This window comes from Lutra lutra, chromosome 3, assembly GCF_902655055.1.
Source record: "Lutra lutra chromosome 3, mLutLut1.2, whole genome shotgun sequence".
NCBI lineage: Eukaryota > Metazoa > Chordata > Mammalia > Carnivora > Mustelidae > Lutra > Lutra lutra.
Window position 1 is genome coordinate 56,673,130 of NC_062280.1, and position 25,465 is coordinate 56,698,594.

Below are 25,465 nucleotides of genomic sequence, written 5' to 3' on the forward strand. Positions count from 1 at the left end.
ACCCCCACTCATATATATGCCACACCATAGTGGCTGATAGAGCAGAAGCTATACTCATGGCCATGTGAGCTGCCAGATCGTGCTGCAGGTCTGGCTCATGGAATCCCAAGAGACTCGCCCGCCCTTCCTTCCTTCCTTCTTTCTTTCTTTATTTCTTCTTTCTCTCTTTCTTCCTTTCTTTCTTTCTTTTTTTCTTTCTTTCTTTCTTTCTTTCTTTCCTTCTCTTTTTTTCTTTTTGAAAAGAGCTAATACAGGGATGCCTGGATGACTCAGTTTTTTGAGTATCCCACTCTTGGTTTCAGCTCAGGTCATGATTTCAGGGTTGTGGGATTGAGCCCTGTGTCAGGCTCCACACTCAGCAGAGTCTGCTGGAGATTATCTCCCTCTGCTCCTCCCCCTGCTCACACTCCGTCTATCTCTCTCTTTATTCTCTAAAATAGATAAATAAAATCTTTAAAAAGCAAAAGAGATAGGACAGATTTATTAACATGCCCACAGTGATAACCCCTTAAAGGCATAACTCTAGGAGGCATACCTCCAGAACACCAGGAGAGAGGAAACTGTATCTGAACCGATTCTTTGCCAAACACTGACAGTTTGGTCTGTTGCAGGATTTTTCTTTTAATAAAATGTACCAATTTTTAATAGTTATTAATGAAGAAATATTGTACTTGTTGTGTTCTATAAATTGAGGGATTTTTTTAAGGATCTAATTGGCTTTATTAAATGATTGGTGATTCAGCATCCTATCAATCAAGTATAAGGGAACTCCCAAGGAATTTCTTTCATAAGATTAAGAAATAAATAATGTTATTAAAATCATTTAATTGTGGGAAGAATACATCTGCAATCATTGGAGAGATACCTTTTCCAATAATTAAGAAAGAACTATTACATACAGTATGCAGTACCCTTAAACATAGCATTATGCAAAAATTTAGGGGAGTAGCTATAGAAGAATTTGCTGTATCAGTCTTCCTTCTTATGAAGTAAATTTTCCAGTATTATTAAAATCCAAAGGTCTATAAATAAAATGTATATCAAAATAAGTAACTTGTTTATGCTTCATGTTCGAAGTTTGACCTCAATTATCTAGACTTGAATAATTGTTTTTTCTTGCTAAGATGAAATTATGACATTTTGTCATTTATTTTTCAAATTAGTTTAATTCTTTTCCTGTATTTCCCTTGCACTTTCATTACTAAATCTTAATAAACGTAGTAAGCTCAATCATGTAAGCAGATTTATCATTTTATTTTTGTTCTTTTCTGCTAATGAAATTGGCATATTGTTTGTGTATACTAAAAACCTAAGTGCCTTTTTAGCACTAATGAGCTAGATTGGTAAAATCTAAATTGTTGGAGCGCCTGGGTGGCTCAGTGGGTTAAAGCCTCTGCCTTGGGCTCAGGTCATGATCCCAGGGTCCTGGGATCGAGCCCCGCATCAGGCTCTCTGCTCAGCAGGGAGCCTGCTTCCCTTCCTCTCTCTCTGCCTGCCTCTCTGCCTACTTGTGATCTCCGTCTGTCAAATAAATAAATAAAATCTTTAAAAAAAAATCTAAATTGGTAATATTGATGAAATCTATAAAGCAATTTATGTAATTGTTAGAACTGTAATCCTTCTTAAAAATAGTTTTACTTTGGAAAGTATCACCTCATGGAGAATATACTAATCATTTTAAAAATATTGGCTTTCTAGTAGGTGTTGGAAATCTGCAAAGGACATCCAGCCAACGAAGCACCCTTACATACCAAAGAAATAATTATGCTCTGAACACAACAGCTACCTATGCGGAGCCCTACAGGCCAATACAATACCGAGTGCAAGAGTGCAATTATACCAGGCTTCAGCACGCAGTGCCGGCTGACGATGGCACCACGAGATCGCCATCAATAGACAGCATTCAGAAAGACCCCAGGCAAGTACTGGTTAGGAGTCTCCAGAATGCTACAGTATCATGGGCATCAACGGTTCCTTCCTTCTGGCTTTTTTTCAAGTTGCTGAGTCTATTATAGTATCAGTTAACTCGTTATCTCTAGTATTTCCAGTTGTGTGATAGCCTCTTGGTCTGAATTATATGAAAGATTTTAAAAGATCATTTTACCCCTTTTCCTTTATCCTGACTCTTTAGATGAAGGCTTCAGAAAAAAAGTATGGTGTTTTAAACTGGAAAAGACCGGTGTTGCGTACATTTTGAAACGTACTAGTCAATGCTGTGTTGTGTTTTTATTAACTATTAACTTCTGCCATTTAGGAGAAAATAGTTGACAAAAAATTCTTATATTTTAAAAGCAAAAAATGGCCAGTGGTACATGTTTCCTCCTTTTAATTTTATTTGGCCATGTAGAAAGCCTGTTTTATTAAGATAAGTATGAGTCATTTGGTACTTGATTGATTTTGAAAAATAGCCTCATCTGTAATGAAAGCCATTTAAAATATTCAGGAAATAAAAAAGATATTTAGAAACAAAGAGAATTTTAATTTCTGAAAGAGTGGAATTATTGCTAAATTTTAAGCAGCTTGAGTATTATATGAAGGCATATATTAGCAAGATTTCATTCACTCTGCCTACAAATTGTTGTTTTACTGGAAAATTGTTATAATTATCAATTCATTTTCAGCAACCTACCAACTTATTCTAATGAATGTGAATTAAATACGTGAGTGAGATTTTGCTCATTAAAACAAAATAAAAGTACTTTTGAGTTGAATGGGAAACCCACTGCTTCACTAAAACCTTTCCACCTGATCACTCTTTTTCCTAAAGTTCTTTATAGTTCATACATTCATTTGGTTCTGCTAGTCCGTGTTCTTGCCATTTTAAGGGTTTTTAAATGATTTGTCTTATAGTACCTCCAATATAATTAAGTCAAAAATACCTTTGTATGATTTCATTTTTTAAAACCTCAAAATGACAAAATACTGAGGCACCCTATTAGATGCAAAATTTCCCAAAAGTGTTTTAAATTATAGGCAATTTAGACCATACCTCAGCTGAACCTGCAGAGAAAAGAATAGCTATCCAGAAAGACAGTGAAGTATGATTAGAGTTCTGAGTTTAATTTGTGTCCCTGAAGACTTTAGTTTTGACCTCTGATATAAGTTGATTCACTATAAATAAGGATTTCGTGTATGATAATATACTTCAGTTATTCATAGTATGATAATTTTGTAGTCTAATGCATGAAACTGTTACGGCTAGCTTTGGTTATGTGAAAGTTCACTGATAATGCATTTGGTAAGATGAATAAATGATTATTTTATAATAATTGTGTTTATTCTAGATGAAACTAGAATCCAGGTGAATCTGAAGTTTAAATATTCAAACCAAAATAAAAAGCTCATGACAGATTTTAATTTTTAGTTTTGAAAATAGCAAACTTGAAGTAATATCTTTAGTCATTTCTAAACCCATGTTCTTTACCATTAATACTGCATTATAATTAACCTGAAAATTTCTTTTTTTTTTTTTTTAAGATTTTTTTATTTATTTATTTGACAGAGAGAGAGAGATCACAAGCAGGCAGAGAGGCAGGCAGAGAGAGGGGAGGAAGCAGGCCCCCCGCAGAGCAGAGAGCCCAATGCGGGGCTCGATCCCAGGACCCCGAGATATGACCTGAGCCGAAGGCAGCGGCTCAACCACTGAGCCACCCAGGCGCCCCTAACCTGAAAATTTCTTATAAGACTAAAGGAGTTATTGATGTTTTCTATATAAATGGAAATCTGTGTTGTCTAGTGTAGAAGCAAAATCGATTAGTAGTATAAGTGACACATCTAGAAAGAGTAACCAAAGTACCTCCTATGGAAAGTGATAGTGACATAAAGAATAATAGCATTCATGGTGGTCACTTTTGAGCAGGGCCTGATCTGTGGAAAATAATTCCATTCGCTGTCCCTTTGACCTTTATATTGCCAAATATTTTACATCTACGTCCATAATAAAACTTATAGCCTTATTATTTTTACTGTAAATATTCAATTCTCTTTTAAAGAAATTAAGAGATGAAACAGTGATCTTGATATTCACTTCATGTTTACCACATATAGTTCTCTTCTTATATGTTCTTACTGTAAATTCAGGTTTCCATCTCAACCCATTTCCCTTCAACCTAACCCTTCCTTTAGCCTTTCTTGTGTTGTGTGACTGCCAACAACAAATTCTCTTAGCTTTAACTTATCTGAAAATGTTTTTATTTAATTCATTTTTAAAGGATATTTTTACTAGATATAAATTTCAGGATTGGCAGGTATGGGTTTTCCCTTTCAGTTCTTTAAAAAAATGTCATTCATTGTCTTCAGACCTCCATTGTTTCTGATGAGAAATCATCATTCTTACTATATACCTTCTCATTGTCTTTCTCTTTATCTTTGACTTTCAGCAATTTTACTCTGACAGGCCTAGGTATGTGGGGGTTTTTTGTTTGTTTGTTTTGTTTTTTCTTTTTTACATTTAAGCTGCTTGGGTTTCACTGAGATTTTTTTGAATGTTGGTTGATGATTTTTACCAAAACTGGGACATTTTTAACCATTATTGCTTTTTTGCCCCAAAGTCATTCTCCCCTGGAATAAGTTGACATTATCCTATAGGTTACTAAGGTTCTGTTTATATTTTAAAATCTTTTTTCTCTATATTCTTCATATTGGTATTTTTTATTGATCTGTCTTCATAATTTACTGTCTTTTCTTCTATAGTCTCCCCAATCTGTGCTAAGCCCATGTAGTGAATTTTTTATTTCAGGTATTTGAATTTGGTGGGGTTTTTTTTATAGTTTCCTTGTGTCAGAAGACATTCATCTGTTCATTCCCTACATGGATGTTTTCCTTTGTTTTTTGATTTTTGGTTTGTTTTGTATTGTTTTGTTGTTGTTTTTTGTTTTTTGTTTTTTTTTTTCTTTTGAGCACATCTATAATGACCATTAGAGTCCTCCTCTGATAATTCCAATATCTGGGTTTTCTCTGGGTCTGTTTCTGTTATTTGGGTGTTTTGTTTTTGTTTTGTTTTCTTTTGTTTTTACATCTTTGTGGGTTACATTTTCCTATTTTCCTTTTTTTTTTTTTTAAGATTTTATTTATTTATTTGACAGAGAGAGATCACAAGTAGGCAGAGAGAGGAGGAAGCAGGCTCCCTGCCAGGCAGAGAGCCTGATACGGGGCTGGATCCCAGGACCCCAGGATCATGACCGTAGCCGAAGGCAGAGGCTTTAACCCACTGAGCTACCCAGGTGCCTCTCCTATTTTCCTTTTATGTGGAGCAATTTTAAATCATATGCTAATTATTGGTGCATAATAACCTTGTAGGGACTCTGGATTCTGTTGTCTCCTATTAGGGTTCTGAGTTTGGTTGCAGCAGATAAGTATATTACTGACAGATGCTTTTGATCCTGTCAAGACTGGTTTTATTCTTCTAGGATGGGTCTATTTCAGGTTTGTTTTACTCCTAGTGTATTCTTCTACTCTGTGGCATAGTTCTTTGTGGAGACTAAATCCTAAAGTGCTCCATGAGGTTTGCTCTCTGACTGGGCTGGAGGTCCAACATCACATGGCATAAGTTCAGCTCTGTCCTCCAACAGCTACTGCACCAACCTGTACATGTGTCATGGACAAGTACAGCCCAGCACTCAACTAAAGACTTGTGAGTAACCCTCCTATAGGCCCAATGAATCTCCTCTGCATTGTTCCCTTCTCTCCGGTACCCTGTCCCACAAATCAGAACCACTTTGGCATCCCCAGATTCTAGTCTCTCCCCATCAGTTCATTAAGTCCATTGCTTTATTTCATGGACTCAGCTTCCTATGTTATGATTCAAAAAAATGCCCTCGGGCAGAAAGCCAGGGAATATGGGGCTGCTGTGACGATTCCCTTCTCTCAAGGATTAAATTCTTGTGTCACCCATTGTCCAGGACCTAAAAACACTTCCTTCCTACATTTAGTGGAAGGGCAAAGTGCAGTACCAGTTACTCTATCATGGCTGAAAACAGAAGTCTTGGCTTAGGTGGGGTATTTTTGTTGTCTTTGTGTTTTTTAATTTATTTTTTTTATGTTAAGTTAGCCAGCATATAGTAGTACATCATTAGTTTTTCCTGTAGTGTTCAACGATTCATTATTTGCATATAACACCCAGTGCTCATTACCGCACGTGCTGGGCTTAGGTTTTAATGATGCAAAGCCTGCCATCCAACCAGCCCATGAATTGATAGCAGTCTTTTCAGGGTAAAATTCTGCTGAAAACCAGGGTTGGAATTGATGTCAGCCAAGCCTAATTGCCCATCTCCAGCTGGAGCCCACCTTTTGTATTGTCTGGCCCTCATACTACCCAAGGATACCAGGAAATCTTGACCACGTCTATGCCATTTAAAGAGGAGAAAAATGTGTATTTGTTTAATGACTGTGAGTCATCAAGGAAAGATGAAGTCACACTCCTTGCCCTCTGTTAACAGTTACAGCATAGTTTTACATAATAGACTTTAGACAGATTTTGACCAGAAATAGTTATATAGTTAACAGTGCATAAAAGGGAATTTATTTATAATAGCAAATTACCCTATTTAGAATAGTTCCTTTTTTAGGGCTGACGAGTATTAATAAAACATCCATCAATATTATTTCAAAGTACATAAAATATTTTAATATACATCATCACAATTTAATCATCACAGCCAACCTAAGAGGAAGGTAGAGATGATAGTTTTATTGTTCCTGTTACACAGGTAAGGAAAGTAACACTCCAAATAATTGAGTAGTTTTCAAAATCACAAATAAAAGACCTGGGAACTTGAACGTGGGCAGTCTAACTCCAAATTCTGTGTTTTTTCTGCTGTGTTAGCCTGCCTCTCTTGGCATTTGTGGTATTCTTGTTTATTAATGATATTCTCACCCAGTCTGTCCCCCAAACCAGAAATCTCCATCTCACCCTTGGCTTCACTTTTATGAAAATGATCTGGCTGCTGTGCAAAGAGTAGATGGCTTGGGGGGTTGTTGTTTGAAGCAGAGAGAGCACATAGAAGATGGTTAGATGGGCCAGACAAGATGGAGAGAATGGGTGGGTTGGGTTTATATGAAATATTATAGAGATAGTCAACAAAGCTTGCTGATAGGTTGGATAAGAAGGATTTAGGAAAGAGAGAAGTCAAGGATGGCTCTATTTTGTTTTGAGCAAATAGTGGATAGTCTTGTCACCAGTATTTTCTGATTCTGTTACATTCTCTACTTGGCCACCAGAGTTATCTTCCTTCTAAATGTGACCTTATAAATGTTGCCTTGTCTCACTCTTCTGCCTCAAAACCTCTGCCTTCTGTTCCTTATGTGAAGGGGAAACATATGGACTACCTGGGTTTCACACACTCCGATCACTTAATTACTAATCCCTGTTACTTGTCTCTATTAAATAACATTTAATAGTGCCTACTTCATGGGGCAAGTCATGGTAAATGAGGTAATGCATATAAAGTTTATGCCATCAGTAAATAATAACCATCAATAAATAATCAATAAAGAATAACTCCTGTTACTGATATTAAGAGTAAACTTTTTAGTTGGGCATATAAGACTCTGTATATGAAAGGAATGCTTGTATCTTTCTAGCGCCTGCTGTGGCACCTGCAGCATAGAAAGGATGCACTATTCATTTGAATGGGTATGTCTGTCTGTGCAAGGGTAGATTACCCCTTTGCATTGGACAAGCAAGTGAATGCATGGAGCCTTCCCAGACCAAGAGAGACTCTAGGCCTTTATAAACTGCACAATAGAAGTATCACTAGGTTGCTAATTTAAAGGTTTAATGTTTATTCAGTATCCATTTTTTGGTAATAGTTCATTCTGTAGTCAAAGTCTGCAAATTTGTTGTTTTGTGAACCATTTCTAAGAAGTTGGTCTTCATATGATATAAGCATATATTCAGATTTAACAAGGATCCCAAACAGTGAGCCAGTCCGTTGACATCAGAAAATACTAACAATGTGATATTACCTGAAAAGGCAGAGTGTAAGAGTATATGAGCTTAGTATGATCATATACTCATTATACAAGAAGTTGGGATAGCATAGGGGTTGCTAACACAAACTCTGAAAGCAGACTGCTCTACTGTTGACAAGCTGAGTAACTTAAGACAAGTTGTTAGCCTCTCTGTCTCAACCTCCATATCTAAGTAGTTACAATAAGAATCAATGAATTAATACAAATAAAGTGCCCAGAATAAGTACTCATGAACTAAGTGCTATTTAATTATTGAAAAATTCTTGAAAATTAATTTTAAATTATTGAAATTTTCAATTATTCAAAAATTATTTCAATTATATATTTCAATTAAATATTTCAATAAAAATATTTCAATTATTCAGAAATTAATTATTGAAAACAGTTCTGTAGACCCACATGCACATTTGCACACATGGTAGAAAAAAAAAAAGACCAGCTGGAAATGTCAACAGTATTTTTTTTCTGGGTATAGAATTATTGATTAAATTTTTTAAATAATTTTCTATGTTTCTATCTTATAATCTAGAGCAACCATAAATATTGAGTTTCTTAAGAACCCTCAGGGGCGCCTGGGTGGCTCAGTGGGTTAAGCCTCTGCCTTCGGCTCAGTTCGTGATCTCAGGGTCTTGAGATCGAGCCCCACATTGGGCTTTCTGCTCAGCAGGGAGCCTGCTTCCCCCCTCCCCCCCTGCCTGCCTCTCTGCCTACTTGTGATCTCTCTCTCTCTCTCCGTCAAATAAATAAAATTAAAAGTCTTTTAAAAAAATAAATAAATAAGACCCCTCAGGTGCATGTTATTTGCGGATTCCAGGCTGACACCAGATCTGCCCTGTTCCCACCAGCCTTTCTCTCTCTGCTCAGGCATGACTTCTCACCTGACTAAAGTGCTCCTGTTCGCCTGAGCCTTGCACCAGCAAATTTCTGACACAGGAAGAAGGGCATAAAATTAGAATCGCAGAGGAAAAGGAGAATGGAGAAGTTTTTCATATTAAGAACTTCCTTTGTTCTCTTGAATCTCTTTCTGCGCATCCATTTATCGTGATTTCTTTAAGATCAGAAGCATCTGGGCCTCTGCACATGTTGATGCGGGGGGAGGGTTACTTATACTTCTCCTATTTTAGGAGTCCTGTAACTTCCAGTTCTGGCCTCAGCCAAGCTTTTATTCTCCTGACAAGTGCTTCCTCGAGTGCCTCGTTAAGGCATGGTCCTTCCTTTTTTGAAGCCGTGTTTTTCTCGCACAGGGAGTTTGCCTGGCGTGACCCCGAGTTGCCCGAAGTCATCCACATGCTGCAGCACCAGTTCCCATCAGTGCAGGCGAACGCGGCCGCCTACCTGCAGCACCTGTGCTTCGGCGACAACAAAGTGAAAATGGAGGTACAGCCCCCAGCGCCAGGCAGGCCCCCCTTCCATGGATCAGTCACATGTTTGTGTGCTTTAGAAATTACCAGATGCAGTTCCGAGGCCCTTTCAAAGGGATATTTTGGTATCAGCTACCCTGTTACTTCTTAGCCACGCACTGCAGTATTTCTCAGGAGAAACCAGGATGAGTATACTATACTCTTAGAGTGCTGTTAGCATTTTCAAATCATGTGTCCACCATTAGCTTCTTATTTATAAAACATAAAGCAAAAAATCAACTTAACCTGCATTTTTAGAGTAGTTTCCAAAAATCTACTAGATGAAAATCACATGTGAAACTAGTGAGCTCATGTACTTGACGAGGTTCTGGTCAAGATCTGTTCCAACATACAATTAAGTCATTAACAGAGAATTTATAACCATTACTAATACTGACCCTATGTGCATATTTTATTTGAGATTTTAAAGTTTTTTGGCATTTATAGAAATATAGTGAGTCATTGGTTATCAATTAGTGTCCTATGACATACAGATTCTTTCTTTTAACATCTTAGCATTTTCCCCCTGCACTGGCATATGGAACCTAAGTGTTTTTCATCAACCTACTGTGCAAAACAACATACCAGTTACTGAGCTAAAGGTGGATAAAGGAAATAGAGCCCAGAAATATTTATGTAATGTACTAATTGACAAAATGAAAGATTAGGGAGAGTAGTCTAGAGAAACAGTTGAAACCAAGTGACTTCAGTCAAAAATCCTTTCCTGTATGTTACCTCAGATCCTACTCAACAGCTTTGTTATGTTTGTGTATTTGCTCATTGCCCTCAGAAGTGTATGCATAATCCCTCTGTGTGTTTAGGAGGTTGGAGTAGGATTGTGCTAGCTACACATGGCCATTAATACACCTAGTTCTCCCTTCCTTTTTTTAAGCCAAACCCAGAAAAACAGCTTCATCTTGGAGAGTGTCCTTAATGTTTATAAAAGATGTGTTATTTAGAATGAAAAGCAGCCTTTTGAAATGATCTGGAGTTGTCCATTTCCCATAATCTTCCCATAACAGACTTCGTTTGATCACTGATTAATCATATGTCACTTAGGCCTGGTACCTAATATTTTTCATTCTAGGTGTGTAAGTTAGGGGGAATCAAGCATCTGGTTGACCTTTTGGACCACAGAGTTTTGGAAGTTCAGAAGAATGCTTGTGGTGCCCTCCGAAACCTTGTTTTTGGCAAGTCTACAGATGAAAATAAAATAGCGATGAAGAATGTTGGTGGGATACCTGCCTTGTTGCGACTGTTGAGAAAATCTATTGATGCAGAAGTAAGGGAGCTTGTTACAGGTGGGTGAACAATGTGATCTTGTCCTGGAGGAAATGTTGCAAACCGTCTAGACAAGTATGGTGGCACTGGGAGGAAGTTGGGGGTTCTCAGTAGGAGATGATAGGAGGTGAACTGTAAGGCATGGCATGGCCGGTTGGGGCCTTTAAGTGCATTCTTCCAGCGACCGATGGTGCAGGATTGATTTGAAGTAGATGCACCTGACGTCTGGGAGTCCTGTAGCCTGGAGGTAATCCTTGAACTGCATTGGTGATAGAAAGAAGGGGTAGCCAGTTGAAGAGGGAACAGTGAGAGAGACATTTCACCTCGAGAGCATGGTGGTCCAGTGTGGGGAGTGAGAGAACAGGAGGAAGTGAATGAAGCTATGTCTTGAGAGACTGGAGTGTTGCAGCACTATCAGCGGGGTTCAAAGGTTCTTGAGGAAAGAAAAAACCAGACGAAAGGACAGTTGTACAGCAAGGCAAATTAATGACAGCATTATTTATAATAGAGAGTTAGGGGGAAATGCTGAGTATCTACCAATAGGAAAATTGCTTAATAAAGGGCAGCACATTCACAGCAAAACTATAGACAAGGGTTAAAACATGCATTTGAGCTATCTGTGGCAACACAGATAAACACCCAGAAATACTGGCAGAATGATATACACAGCATAATACTGTTGGTGTAAAGTCTCTAATATGCAGGTTGAGTCTATACATTAGTTTTTGGTATATACACGTGCATTACAGTTAAAATTTTTCATTGGAAGGACAGAAGCTAGGTTAAGGATAGTAGCTGCCTCTGGGGTTGCAGGTAGAGAAAAATGGGGTTGGGGGGTATCATCCAGCTCTGTTTCTTTAAAAAGAAAAACCTGAAACAAATAAGACAAAATATTATTTAACAAAACTAGATAGTAGTTACCTGGGTGTTTTATATTTGCTATGCTATTGTTCATGCTCGAGATACTTAATTTAAAATTTTCTAACAACGTTTTTTAAAAAAATGAATCCCATTCTCCACTCGCTTCCACTATGAAGTTAGAGCTGTAGGTTCTGTCAGATGTAACTCAGTAACACTTGGGAAGGTAGCAAACCATCATGAATCTAATATTTAAGGGGAATCAGCTTTCTTACAAGGTATTAAAATGTTGAAAATACAGTACCCTGTACTCCAAATAATGTTGGTATGAAATTTACATAATAAAAGTAGAATACACTTTATGTATAATCCTAAACTCTGGAATGAACTGCCTGCCTTAATGTAGTTTGAATATTACTGTTTCAACACATCTAAATTGCATATTGATTTATTGGTACGTTTTCTTTTTCAAATGTTTTGGGCGCATCAAACCCTCTCACACCAAAAAATAAATTATTTACACTTACATGTATATGGCATATGTGTATAAAATGAAAATTAAGACAAACTAAATAGAATTAAGGGAAAAGGAGGAATATAGATATAACCATTCTAGAAGTCAACACAATCACTGTGATTATGCCCCAAAATTAGCATTAAGTTCTCTGTTAGGGAGGTTTAGAGGAGACAGCATGTTTGAAGCATATGAGTGCTTTCTTCTCCATCACTGCGACCTTCCTGGGAATTGTCTAGATACTTTCTCCCTGTAATACCGGGGCAGCTAGTGAGCCGGCAGACTAACCTGTGTGGGCTCCCTGCAAGATCAGTGGTGATCCGCGGATATCCTGATGTTAGAAGCACAGCTTCTACTCAGATTTGGTTCTCTTTTGATTAACTAGTCACGATAAATATACAGGTTTTTTTTTTTTCTCTTCTGTCATAATTTGTCACAGCAGGAATAAGTCTTTGCTGGATTTTTGTTTCTGAGGCTTTATCCTTGGGTGAAATGGTTACAGTACCTGTCCTGAGCCAAACTCAAGGAATTTGTGGGATTTAGTGATAAACAAGAAGCAAGTACATGAAAATTTGGTGATTTTTTTCATTTGAGAGTAAATCCGATTTATTTGAAGTAGAGAGCCAGACTTTACTACTAAGAGCTTTTAGGTACTAATTCACCTGGCGCGTACTCTAGCTCTAAGTGCTACTTTAGGCTTCCCTCCATGTTCCACTATTTCTGTGTGGGTGCAGTATTAGCTGCTGAGAACACAAGATGTTTTCATACATGGGCCCTAGCCTTGAAAGGAGGATATGAGTGTTTATTAATTCAAAAAGGTCTATTTCGCCAGTAGATTATATTGCTTTCAATGTAAAACTAGCAACAACCTCTGATTTTTTTTTTTTTCTTTTTAAACAACTGCCAGTTGGCTTTAGGCTTTAAGAAATATTTTTTGTCCATACTTGTAGGAGAGGGAAAATTAGGAATTGCCTTTAAACTCTGTACTTTTACTCCTCATAATTTATACTGATAGAAGAGCTGATTGCTTACAAAAGATTCTCTTCAAAAGTTGTCTTTGCTTTGGAATGGGAGTGGTCAATTTGTGAACACTTGACTCAGTTGATTTATATAAAGGAGTTGGACCAGAGGACTTCAGAAGTGAATTTCCAGCTCCAAAATGCTAAATATCAGCCTGAGTTTGATTTGTATATAAACATTATTCAGCTAATATGAAACTACAAAGTCATAATATAAATCTAGCATAGTTATGTGTGTGTGTGTTGCATGCATGCATGTATTTATAGACCAAGATTTATGAAGACAAGAAAAATTATATGTTCACATTTTTCAGTTCCAGAATTTAGTGGTACCACCTTTAAATGCTGTTCGGTAATTTTTTTAAAAATAAGTAGTCCCTGAAGTGTCTGAAAGCATGACAATATCAAGACACCCTTGTACTCTTTCATTAACTCTTTCCTCAAGTGAAATACTCATAAGCCATCTTTGAACCATAGAATCACAGGGTTGGAGGGGACCTCAAAATAAATTCTGTCCCTTCAGCTATCCAATGCATGTATCCCTTGTACAGCTTCCAAGTAAAGTAGCCACCCATGATGTGCTTGGGCCCACAGGGACAGAGAACCCACGGCTCTGTGGGGTTAAGACTGAGTAGCATGTTATCCAAAGAGCAACAAGAAGACATTAAGTATGGCTTGAGAAGGCAAGAAAGATGGGCCCTCAGGAGCTCATTTGAGGAACAGCCCTAGCAGACAAGAACAGTAGGCCCTAAATACAGCATCCCAGATCTCTCCTAACCTGGAAAGTGTGTCCCACTCCAGACCATTCTCATTAAAACATGTCTGCTCCAAACATGGGCAGCTGAGTGCTATGTGACCACATCACTCGGCAGGCCATATGAGCTGCCCATCTCCTGTGAAATCCTCTTTGAAAACAGAACGTTATTCTTCCAAACTTCAATGTTCTGCAGTGTTTCCACAAATCACTCTGGCCCTGGCCAGCCTTGCACAATGCTTGCCCTTCGCAGGTGTGGTGTAAGAGTTCCTTAGTGGGGATTATAGTCAGTTTAGTATCGTGCATTGTTAAAGCACAATGAACTGCTGTATGTCCAAAATATTGTGTTTTCTGAAAAAATTACTATCCCCTTTGAAACTATTTTATTTTTAGTAGTAAGTAATTCCACCTAGTTATTAGTCCAAAGACATATTTTTTTCTGGTCCCCTTTGTTTCAGTTTGGCATTTTAATGTACATAAATGAAGAAATTTTATCTGTTGTTTTAAAAAGATACATCACCTTTGCTTGGAATATAATAAATGCCCAGCACCTGCATTTTGGACCACATCTTTATTGGCAAGGAAAAATGCTTTTTCCGAGGTGTATTTTCTCAAGACAGTATGGCTGTCATTGTTAATTAAAATGGTCCTCTAATAATGTAACAGGATTCTTGTATTTTCTTAATTGTGTTCAACATTTTCCAGGTTGAAACCTGATGAGCTTTTTTTTTAGTAATTGCTAACTTATATGGGTGCTTGGAGTGGGTCTTTTGGTTTTGGGTTTTTTTTTTTTTTTTAATATATATATAATCACAAAGACACTTTTTGCCTTTATTGTGCTTAAACTTGAAAGCTACATGAAGTATGGTTGTTCCCAGTCGGGTTATAAAATGAATGTCTTCTAGGCCACACACTATGGGTGGAAAGTGGGAACATCTTGTCACTAGAAAAGATATGTAGAACTCATTTGCTCAAGATAATTAAATAGTGTTTCTAAGCCAGGAAATATGAGTTTCGAGTTATTGAGCATCCTGAAAGCATCATTTTTTAGAAGCTATCGAAACTGATAGTGCACAGAATCCAGAAGCCTACGTTTTAACATACCAGATGTCCTAAAACTACCACACTTCTATTATCCCTATTAACACTAGTGTTAAATATCAAAAAGTAGCCTTTGTTCCTGAATAATAATTGAGTTTGTTTAAATGACTGCTATATTCACATTCTTTCCAATTTAGCAAGTGATTTTTCATCCATATGGCTAAGTAAAATATTTCCACAGTTTATTTAAAAATTTTTGGATGCTAGCAGTAGATTTCAGACACTATGCAGAACATGAAATAAGGTTTACTCCCTCACCAATCATTAGTGCCATGTTTCTAATTAGGTAATAAATTAAGAGGAAAATGATAGCCCTGCACTAAGGAAGGGTAGATGGGCCAGGCTAAAGTTGAGCAAACAGTAGGATCTTCTATAAAGAACAGGAGCTTAGTGGACATGCATTCAGCCATTTGGACTGTTAAGTGCCATTACGGGATGAAATAATTTACTAAACATGTCCCCTTGGTCTAATTATTATGCCTTCAAAAAAGCCATTTCTTCTTTGGTCCAGAGAGGAGTTAGCCTATTTCTCTCCTGCTTTTCGTGGACCACTAGAGCCATCAGGTGTTACATGGGGAATTTCCAGAAATCTAGCAATACCTCTTCCCAATTCCCAGCCAGCATCAGTGGGATCCTTAACTACATGCCCCACTTTATAAAACAGAAAAAACAGACCCCTGGGGATAAAAATATATGTTTATAAAAAATAAAATTAAAAAAAAAAAAAACAGAAAAAACAGGATCCTGTGCTTTCTTATTTACTGAACATTTCAAACCATAAAAATTGGTTAATAAGAAATAAAATGACAAAGAAGTTTAATTGGTAACAAGACAAAATGGTGTCTTATAAATGGGACGACTCCTAATGCAGAGTCACAGAACTTTGAACTGGAAAGGGCCTTAAAAAAATCTTCTATTCTTCCCCCCTATGTTGCAGATGAGAAACTGGGGTCCAGAATGATTGAGTCGTGGCTGGGTTCTTGTCACGTAGGCCAGAGCATGTCCTTCCCTGCCTCTTGCTCTGCCTCCTCCCTGTCCCTTCCCTGGGCCACTGAAAAGTGCTGAGCAGGGGCAGAATCTGGGGGTGTACCAGCCCATTTTCAAGTGTTATCTCCCTTAATTCTTTCAAATTACCACCAAAAAGGAAAGAAAAAACTTTTACTTTCTGAATTTCGCCCGAGAATGTAGAGAAATGTGTTTGAATTTGGCCACTAGCACGGTCACATCAAACCAGTGGGTATAATCAGAGAGTGTCAGGTTGCTTAGAAAACATGAAATGTGATTTTAGTCTATTTATTTTAGTGAATATTTCAATATTTATAGTATGACAGATTGAAGTATGAAAAGATTCAACCTTGTAAGTAGAATATGACCTCCTATTTTATGTGTAGGCTTCTAAATGCCAAGGAAAATGAGGCAGTCAAGTGGGGGGTCTCGGGGTCCCTACAGAACCCAGGTGGTCAGCTGTTGGTCAAAACAGAATTTCTAAGCACAAGAGAGGCCCCACAGTGACACACTCCCTCGGGAGATCAGACCATCAGTATATCTGAGAAAGATGAAGGCATATGACAAAAATCTAAAAAGAAGACGCCCAAGAGACGCCAGCCCAGGCCTCTCGAGTACTTCGCAGTTTCTGAGTCCGTAGAACTTCTCATGGCTTAGTACTGGAGGTACATTTGCCTCTAGGCTTCTGCTGGCACCAGACAGCTAGGTCAGTGATTTCGTGCCCATGAAGAAGCACATTCCTGGAACCCTTCAAAGTTAGCTATGGAACACATAACTTCAGTGACTTTTTCTCAGGCACATCTCTAGGATAGTAAATGACCTAATTCTGTGCCAGAGGCTGAAGTAACCTGAAGAACAACCAGGGTGGCCAGGTCACTGCTCTCCCTGCCACCTCGCCATCACTGTGATTCTCTCGGGAATATTTCCCCGTGTGTGACCCCATTCGCTTTTACAAACTCCCCCGACAGAAAGAGCCATCTTTTACATCCCTTACGGGCATTTATATCCCTTACAGTCAGCAATTCTGAATTGCTGATTTATTTTCAGCAGAAATGCCTTTCCAGGGTCTGGAGGACTCCATAACTACATTATGTAGTTGATCCTCTCAACCCACCCATGAAGATGCAAAATGACCTGAAATAAAAGAAGAGTATGTTAAAATGTAAATGTGAGTCTGTAAACGGATCTCTAGAAATTGACAGATCTTTTCAAAGATGCTGTGATCCACCTTTGTACCTGAAAAATCACAGAAACGCAGGCTAACCCTTCTGTTCTTTAAAGATTTTAAAGATCTATCACTCGTGTCCTTCAGCAGGGGAAAACTTTAACAGCAGGAGCAATCTCCTTCAAATTGAATATGTAGGCTAAAGCCCCACTGTGTGCAGCCTCTGCAGCTAGCCCAGGCCATGGGCTCCCCACTGCCCCCTCCAGGGAAGATTCCTTCCACCTAAGCGCCTTCTCACTCCTGCTGCTGAAACCAGATGTGGTGACCACTGTGCTCATAGTTGGGCCCAAGGGAACTTTTCCGTGCCTGACAGGGAGGATGCCATAGCTGTGTGCGGGGAACCACAGGAAGCATGCAGGCGACCAAGGCCAGGCCTCCCTGTGGGACCCAGCCCTCGGGGCAGTTGTGCCAGCCTGCAGGGAGGACAGCAAGTAGGCCTAGCCTGGCAGCAGGGCAGGAAGAAGGAAGCCATGAGAATCCATGATGGCATGTTCTACCAGGAGTCACTGCACATGGTTCAGCCAACCCCTGCTGAGATGGGAGCTTCAGAGGAAGCCTGGGAGCTATTAGACACCACCAGGAGTGTTGTGTCCTCAGCATTTAGCCAGAGGAAGAAAGCCTTTTCTATGATTACAGACAGTACTTCTGTTCCACTCTCATAATAATTGCTTTCCCATTATTTCAGTTCCATTCGTTTCATAATTTGTTCACAGCATTCCAGTCCTGGTGGAAAGCTTGAGTGATTTGCCTGAAGCCATAAATCGTAGGCATTTTTCACTGTAGTGAGCTCTTCCTACTGCCCCTCGATTTCCTCCTTCCCATTACAGTTCCAGATCCTCACACAGATGCCAAGCTGGGGCTCAGCTTGGAGGCTACCCTCACCTTGCATCAGGCTCCAAACTGTCAGCACAAGCATTCACCCTTCCTCTTTGCCTTCCCATCTCATCATCCTCATCACATTCCCCCTAAACTCCTTCCTGGAACATAGGCTCTGCCGCTCCTGGTCCATAAGCACCCCCATCACCCCTGGGATCAAACCTGTCCCTCCCTTCTACACCTCTCCACTTCGCTGTTCATGTCTGTAGCCCCTGTCCTTCCCTTCTAGGCCAGCCCAAGCCTCACAGCTCCCCAACTCCTGCCCCTCCCCCTGGGCTGCAGCCCACCTGGAAGGGTTTCCCCCACCCCAGTGCTTCTCTCTGGCCTTGGCCCTTCACACTCCAGCTCAGGTGTGGTGGTGCCCAATCCTACCAGACAGGTTCCTACGTGCAGAAGAACAGCCAGGGAGAAGCAGCATGCTGTTGGAAGTGACTGAGCTTTGGGATGAGATTGACTTGTTCCTCCCAGCTCTGTGGCCCCAGGCAAATCACCCCTGCCAGTACCAGCTCTCCCAGTGATAAGCCCAGTACCTGTTGCTTGGCCTGACGATGGGTGTGGAGTGCCTAGCACAGATGACATGCGAGCTGTGCCTGTTGCTCCTCCGGCTCTTGCATGCTTTGTGATGGCTGCTGTGGGTTGTAACTGCTTGTGGCAAGGCCTCTGAGAGCAGGGGGGTCCTACAGGTCTCCCTTAGATGTTGGCGTGAAGTGAACAAGTATCTCTCCCAGCACTTCCCAACAGACGTATAATGTAGGGCACATGTAATTCTGAACATGCAAAAGTAAAGAGGAACAGGTATTATTTACTTTAAAAATGTAGTTTATTTAACCCAATTCTTCTAAAATAATTTATAAGCCATATAAAATTATTAATATGAGGTTTTACATGCATCTCTTTCATACGAAGTCTTCATGCTCCACTATATAGACGTTTCTAGCCTGTCTCAATTTGGACTAGCCGCATCCGGCCCATAGTTCCTCTGTTGGGCGGCACAGATCTATACCATTCTTGGGTATTAGTAACATGCATGCGAAAGGCCTGAGCTGCACAGCCTTCATGAACAGGGACATAGGAGGCCATACTGGGACCAGATGTAGTAGCCATCGAATCTTGACATTACTGTCTTCCCAACAGAAAGCCTCAGAGGTTGATTTAAAAACAAAACAAAACAAAACAAAAAAAAAAAACCTAAGGGGTTAGGCGAGAGCTTCAGGGGCAGCTTCAGTGAGCAGAAATGGAGAGGTGTATTTGCTAGATCATAAGTGTTTCAGCAAAAGATCGTCTAGGGGGATAATAACGGAAGCACACGCTCAGAACAGGCAGCGGCCCTAGCTTCAGAAGCCCACATTCCTGCCTTGTTATCCACAGACTGAGTTTGCAAGATGCACACAGACTTGGACCTTCATAGGCAATCTGAAGCCTTGAGGTTTTATATTTTCACTGTTAGCCTAATATTTGTATCCCGACTTAACCAAGAGTATTTGCAAGGTGGGTATCCCAACACCATTGTGTTCCAAGGAGCACACACAGATGGCGGGGCGGCGGTGGGGGAGGGTGCGGGGGTGGGGGGGCAGAGGATGAGCGCGTGTATCAGAGCTGAAGCAGAGACATGAGAGTGACCTGTCATGATGTTCACTCTGTGCCAGAATAGTGGGACCTCATCCTCTGTTCTCTGATCTAATACTGTCCTCCCCACTAAGGCTTGGGTAGTTCTCTTTACCTCATGGACATCTTGTGAAAGAGCAGGACTGACAGAATAAGGCTTACTTGTGGAAGAAAATGCAGGAACATGTCCAGAAGTACACTAGTTTTTTTGGCCTTTGGGAGGGGGGGCTTTTTATAATTAGGACACTGGACATGAATTGAATGTTATGTAAAAATTCATGCTTTTAGATTTCTTTCATAACAGAAAGCAATTGTGTAAGCTGTTACATATTTCTGCTACCAGAGAAATAATATTTTCCAGATATTGTTTGGTTGGTTTTTAATGTCCATTAAGAAACACGTTTTTCAAATAGGGCTATTACTTTAATTAATCAGTAAGATCAGTTTCTAACATGACTATAAAATTATCAGTTAGTTGTTAGAATAGCTATAAAGCTATTTTTAAATACAAGCTCTTTCAAAATTCTGCAGTGTAGGATTTATGTGAAGTAGTATTTTAACTACTTTATTCATTTTTTGTGGGGGAAATGAACTTTCATCTTTCATGGAAGTATTTCATTGCAATTATTGGTTACTCATAATTGCATGTACTTTTTCCTGCGGTAGAGAAGAAACAGCTTTTTCTAGAGTAATATGCATGAAATGCTCTAATATTTTCTGAATTAGTTTGTATGTGTATATTCTTAGTCCTCACAACAAATAGCTAATTGCCTTAAATTAAAACCTCAAGCTTCCTAAACCAAATTATAGTTTATTTGTAACTTTCTCTTTAGAAACCGGGGGATAATGGAGTATGCTGCTAAATATTTTTGAAGCAAACTTTGCATGAGGATGTAGCCGCTGGAGGTTTATCATGTTATTAAGGACGCTAATCCTATGGCTCTCTGTTTTCTCAACAGTCTCGCCACATCTGGGAGTTGGTGCATTTACAGTTCATTACTTACTGCTCTAGCAGCATTCTTCCTGACCCATTAAATGAAGGCCTAGACAGACTAAGTGGGGAGAACATTGTTTTATTACTACTGTAGTGAGGTAGAGTATACACAGGTATTATTAGCTGGTCTAAGAATGGTGCTTTTTACTTTGAATAGATCAGTCAAATTAATCATTCCATAGCTAAAGCTTTTAAGTTTAATTGAACCTTCTTCATCCAATATTGGTTGCTCAGAACTGGTTGTTTAGGCTTTCCATAATCTTGTTTTTGAAATAGAAGGTGGGGAAGAGAAAAATCAATGTCTCTGATATTTGAAGTGGCTGGTTTAAATCCACACCCAGTACTGTAGCTCTGTGTGTTACATGGTGAAGTGCAGGATTAGAGGGATAATGTAACTCAGTGTAAATCATTACGCTTGCCTTGGTATGGGTCCTCTGAATGCTGCAGACTTAGCAAAAATAGAATCATTCCCTTTTTTGTGGTCAAGAATAATTTTGAACATTTTTTGAGGTTACAGAAAACCTGTAGTAGACTTTTATATAGTAGACTGGTTTTACAATCAGTAAGTCATCTCACCTGACCAAAAGATAACACAGTCACCTTGTGTACCGAAGGGTTACATATTTTCAAACAATTTAACATTTTATAATTGGGCAACACCAATCTTTTTCTTTATTGCACTTTTGAGGGGTTAGGATTCTGGCCTGCTACTGTGTAACTCTTAACTTCTGGAAATGTTCTAGAGATGTAACAGAAACAGAATTCTTCTATCCTCAGTGCTAAGATGGTGATTTCAATGACCATGTCTTTTAGTCTTCATAGGAAAGGCGAGCAAAACTATGCTGGCAAATTCCTTTAAAGATCCAGGATTTTCTTCTGACTTCTCCCTGTAGTTATAAACCTTAAGACACTGCTGAATACTCAGCTTAAGGAAGTCAGGTAATAATTATGAGCTAAGTCTGACAGAAAGGAAATAAAAGGATAAATCAAAAATAAACGCATGCTATTAAGTTGGACGCACCAACAAATATTTGTGAGCACCTATTGTGTGCTGCATATGTGTAACAACACATGTAAAAGAATGGATCATGGTAGAATTGTTCCTCACTATACTTGCCTAATGTAATTAAAATTAAATTTAGAAAAACAAATACCCATCCTTTAAAAAGTCAACATGCAGAATATTTCAATCCCACAAAATAATTAAATGGCAAGTTAATTCATTTTGTGCAGCTTGATTCTATATGTAAAGCACACAATGCCTGGCACATAGTAAAATCACAGTAAATGATCATGTTACTGTGTTTATATTGATTTATGAGCATTTATGCTGTTCAATCCCATGTAGATAAAGGCTAATAGTAAACTATAGAATGACATAATTCCACTGGTCATTCTAAATACGTGATAAAAGAAAGAGGAGGACAAAATTCTGGTACGTGCACAGAAAGGCAGGGAAATCCACAAATCTGGGAAATACCCTCTTCCCAAAAGTAGGTGTTAGCAGGAGTCAGGAGGGGAGGCAGGAACCATGAAAAACAAGATTTTCTACCAATGATCAGAAAATTTCTAGCCATCAACTCCTAGATCCATCGTGCTAAAGCACCACCCCTTTTCTTAGTCATGTTTTCACCTGAAGTCTGTGACTCACCCTGTTTCATTTTCTGTAGCCATATATCTAATTTTATACTTAAACCCTATAATGTAATAGGCTTTCCTTTTCATAAGCCTTGCCTTACAGTTAAGTTTTATACATTTCTTCTGTGAAGTACAACGTAGCCTATTAGAAAATGGTGCCCTCCCCCATGTGTTGAATTCTGTGAAGTGAAGAATCTGAAAATATGTTATAAAATTGTCAGAGAAGTTTAGGAGATGACCTCCTCACCAGCAGTGTCTGGGCTACGTGCTGCCTGTGGCTGGCTCGGCCCCAGCAGGCCCCGGTAGAAGTGCTAAAGCCCCATTCATGGCAGCCTTTATCACCCCCCCCCCCCCTTCTGTGTCTCAACCCACTCTTTCTTCCATCTTCTCTACCTTCCCCCGTCTTTGCATCAAAATAAACCTCCAGGGACTTGTTTTTCATCCTTAGCTCCCAGGTCTCTCCCTTGGTCATCAGTCCTCTGATACCTTTCCCCTGAAACAATGCTTTTCAAGTGTCTTTTACACATGAAACCCTGTTTCCAACAGAAACATACAGTGTGGCCCTGTCCTGAGAACAGATGAGTGTGGAGCCACTCTGGGTGAGTTGGGGTGGGGACCTGGCAGCCTGCTGCCAATTCTCTCCCAACACCTCACACGGCTACCCCTGAGAGAGTCCAGTGAAACCTCCAGAAAATAGGTAGCACAACCTCCCTAGATTAAAACCATTTTATATAGAAACTTCTGGCCAATTTTGTCAGAATGCAGAGAGAAATAGCCCCACCTGAGGAACTGAAGTTCATCTCAGAAGCACCCTCAGTGTATGCTGCACTCTTGGCTAGAACCCATCTCTTGTTTGCCACGTGATAATTATAGAAGCAGAGGTCTATAATGGTCGACAGAACAAGCTTTCAGAGACAAATCAAGGTCTTTACTTTTACTGATCACAAATTGTCTACCTCCCTCCCATTTGGAGCCTAGCTAGATGAACCACTGCCGAGGCTAAGGTCCTCTGGTGATGGTGAGCTAACCCACCCCAAAAGGTAGGAGCAAGAAAAGGGGGAAAGACCTTGAGAAACAAGGGTAAGACCATACCGCCAGGTCCAGAAGTCAAAGCCAAGGGTAAGAGGAGAGCAACCAGGCACAGGGCGGAGCAGAACCCCTTCGCAGACCAGAGCCCAAGCATCAGCCTCCATCAGCGACCTCTCTCTCTGCATCGTGGATAGGGCAGGGTGATGTGCATGGAAGGGGCGGTCCTCTCTCCACTCAGAGTATCAGTTTACTATCTGCAGTTCTGGCTCTATGCTTGTACTTCTCCTTCCTCCAAAGGAAGAGCTCCTGTCAGCTCTCACACCTCCCTCCTTTGTAGAGGGCCCTGCAGTTTCTCCAGGCCTCGGAAAGGCTGAGCAGACAGTCTGCTGTTACCGGGCGGGCACTGGAGCAGCAGTTCTCCCCACATTCTTTTTTTTTTTTTTTTTTTTAAGATTTTATTTATTTATTTGACAGAGATCACAAGTAGGCAGAAAGGCAGGCAGAGAGAGGAGGAAGCAGGCTCTCCACTGAGCAGAGAGCCCGATGCGGGGCTCAATCCCAGGACCCTGAGATCATGACCTGAGCTGAAGGCAGGGGCTTTAACCCAATGAGCCACCCAGGCGCCCTCTCCCCACATTTTTGATCGGTCATGTTCACAAGCCTCACACGCTCCCATGGAAATGAGCAGATTTGCCCGCTCCTTCCCCTCCACAGGGCCTCAAGCGTTTCTGTGTGTTGATAATTCTAAAAGCACTGTATGGGCTTTTAAGTGTCTTGTCAGGGAGCCACCAGGAGTGCAGGACTCAGAAGGAACCTCAGCACCAAATGTGCCACCTCTCCTTGCCCCTCCTTTTCCTTGGGGAAATGCAGTAATGTGAAAATGACATAGAGTAGGTATACTCTTGAGTTTGCTCTAATTTCTAAAAGGATAATTCCTAGAAAATATGTGTGCTGTAACAATAATTTAACCCACCTCATCGTTAAGACAGAAATGAAGATGCTCTAATATGCTTACAATTTCAATACCCCTCTAATAAGCTACGTTTAAGGTCTGTCATCTGGGCAATCCTGATACAAATTACAATATGAGGGATTTAATGTCTGGTTAGTCTCACCTGTATCCAAAAGAGAATAGCAGTAACTTGCACATGGTAATAAAACTCTTAATGTGGAAATAAAAGTGTTTAAACCTTATCCTAATGAGGGAGACAAAGCAAATGGAACTGCAGTGTAAGTTATGTATGTTACTGCAAGCATATTTAAGCTTGAGCTTCCCAGGAGCAAAAGTAGAAAAAGGAAGCATGATACACAGAAATGTGTCAGCCTTTTGAGAAAGAGAAATTGTTTCCAAGTATGAAATTCTAAAAATTGTTTGTCACACAGAACATTGAATGTAAGGGATGATGCACGACAGCTTTACGACAATCACAGGTGCATTAAATTCATGACCCTTGATTGGATTGTGCCCCTCCCCCTCCAAGGGTAGCTCTGATTTGCTTTGCAGAAGCCACAGTCATCTTGTCTGGTAGCACATAGGCTCTAAAACTTAAGAGAAGGACTCTTAGCGCTTTGTAATACGCTGCCAGAAGCTCACATGTGTTCACTCAACATTTATTAGAGGTCCATCCCCTGCCTAGTTGCAAATTCAGGCCATAGGTTAGATTTGGAACAGACTGAGTTCACATCACTTAGGGCTAATATGTTTGTTTTATTCCTGAACCTGCAGGATCTCTGATGGTTTGATTTTTTTTTTTTAATCTCATTTTTTAGGAGTTCTTTGGAATTTATCTTCATGTGATGCTGTAAAGATGACAATCATTCGAGATGCGCTCTCAACCTTAACAAACACTGTGATCGTTCCACATTCTGGATGGAATAACTCTTCTTTTGATGATGATCATAAAATTAAATTTCAGACGTCACTCGTTCTACGTAATACTACAGGTTGCCTGAGGTAAATTCTTTATTTCTTCTTTCCAATTAATTATTTGATTAAATAACATGTGTCATGGGTGAGTTGATTTTAGATTTATTTCATCTTATAAACACTTACCTACCTTCCTAAGTTTGCTTCAAAATTTAGGCCACTGGACTCTTATCCTGTGAGGAAAACACCATGAGCACAGACTAGTAGCCTGAAAGACATTATCTGATAAATGACTCTTCTGTGGATTAGGAAAAAGGGCCCTTTCAGT

General features: G+C 39.6%; 1 protein-coding gene across 10 annotated transcripts in view; it reads left to right on the top strand.

The window, feature by feature from the left end:
• PKP4 (plakophilin 4) overlaps window positions 1-25,465 on the top strand; it is a 247,115-nt gene that overhangs the window by 195,735 nt on the left and 25,915 nt on the right. For 7 of the 10 annotated variants that reach the window (XM_047721819.1, XM_047721815.1, XM_047721821.1 and 4 more), the window contains 4 exons: window positions 1,699-1,918; window positions 9,216-9,348; window positions 10,459-10,672; window positions 25,041-25,224. In XM_047721819.1, the coding sequence (XP_047577775.1) occupies window positions 1,699-1,918; window positions 9,216-9,348; window positions 10,459-10,672; window positions 25,041-25,224 (751 nt within the window). The remainder of the gene's footprint in view (window positions 1-1,698; window positions 1,919-9,215; window positions 9,349-10,458; window positions 10,673-25,040; window positions 25,225-25,465) is intronic. The other 3 variants (XM_047721816.1, XM_047721824.1, XM_047721818.1) reach the window with 1 other exon arrangement.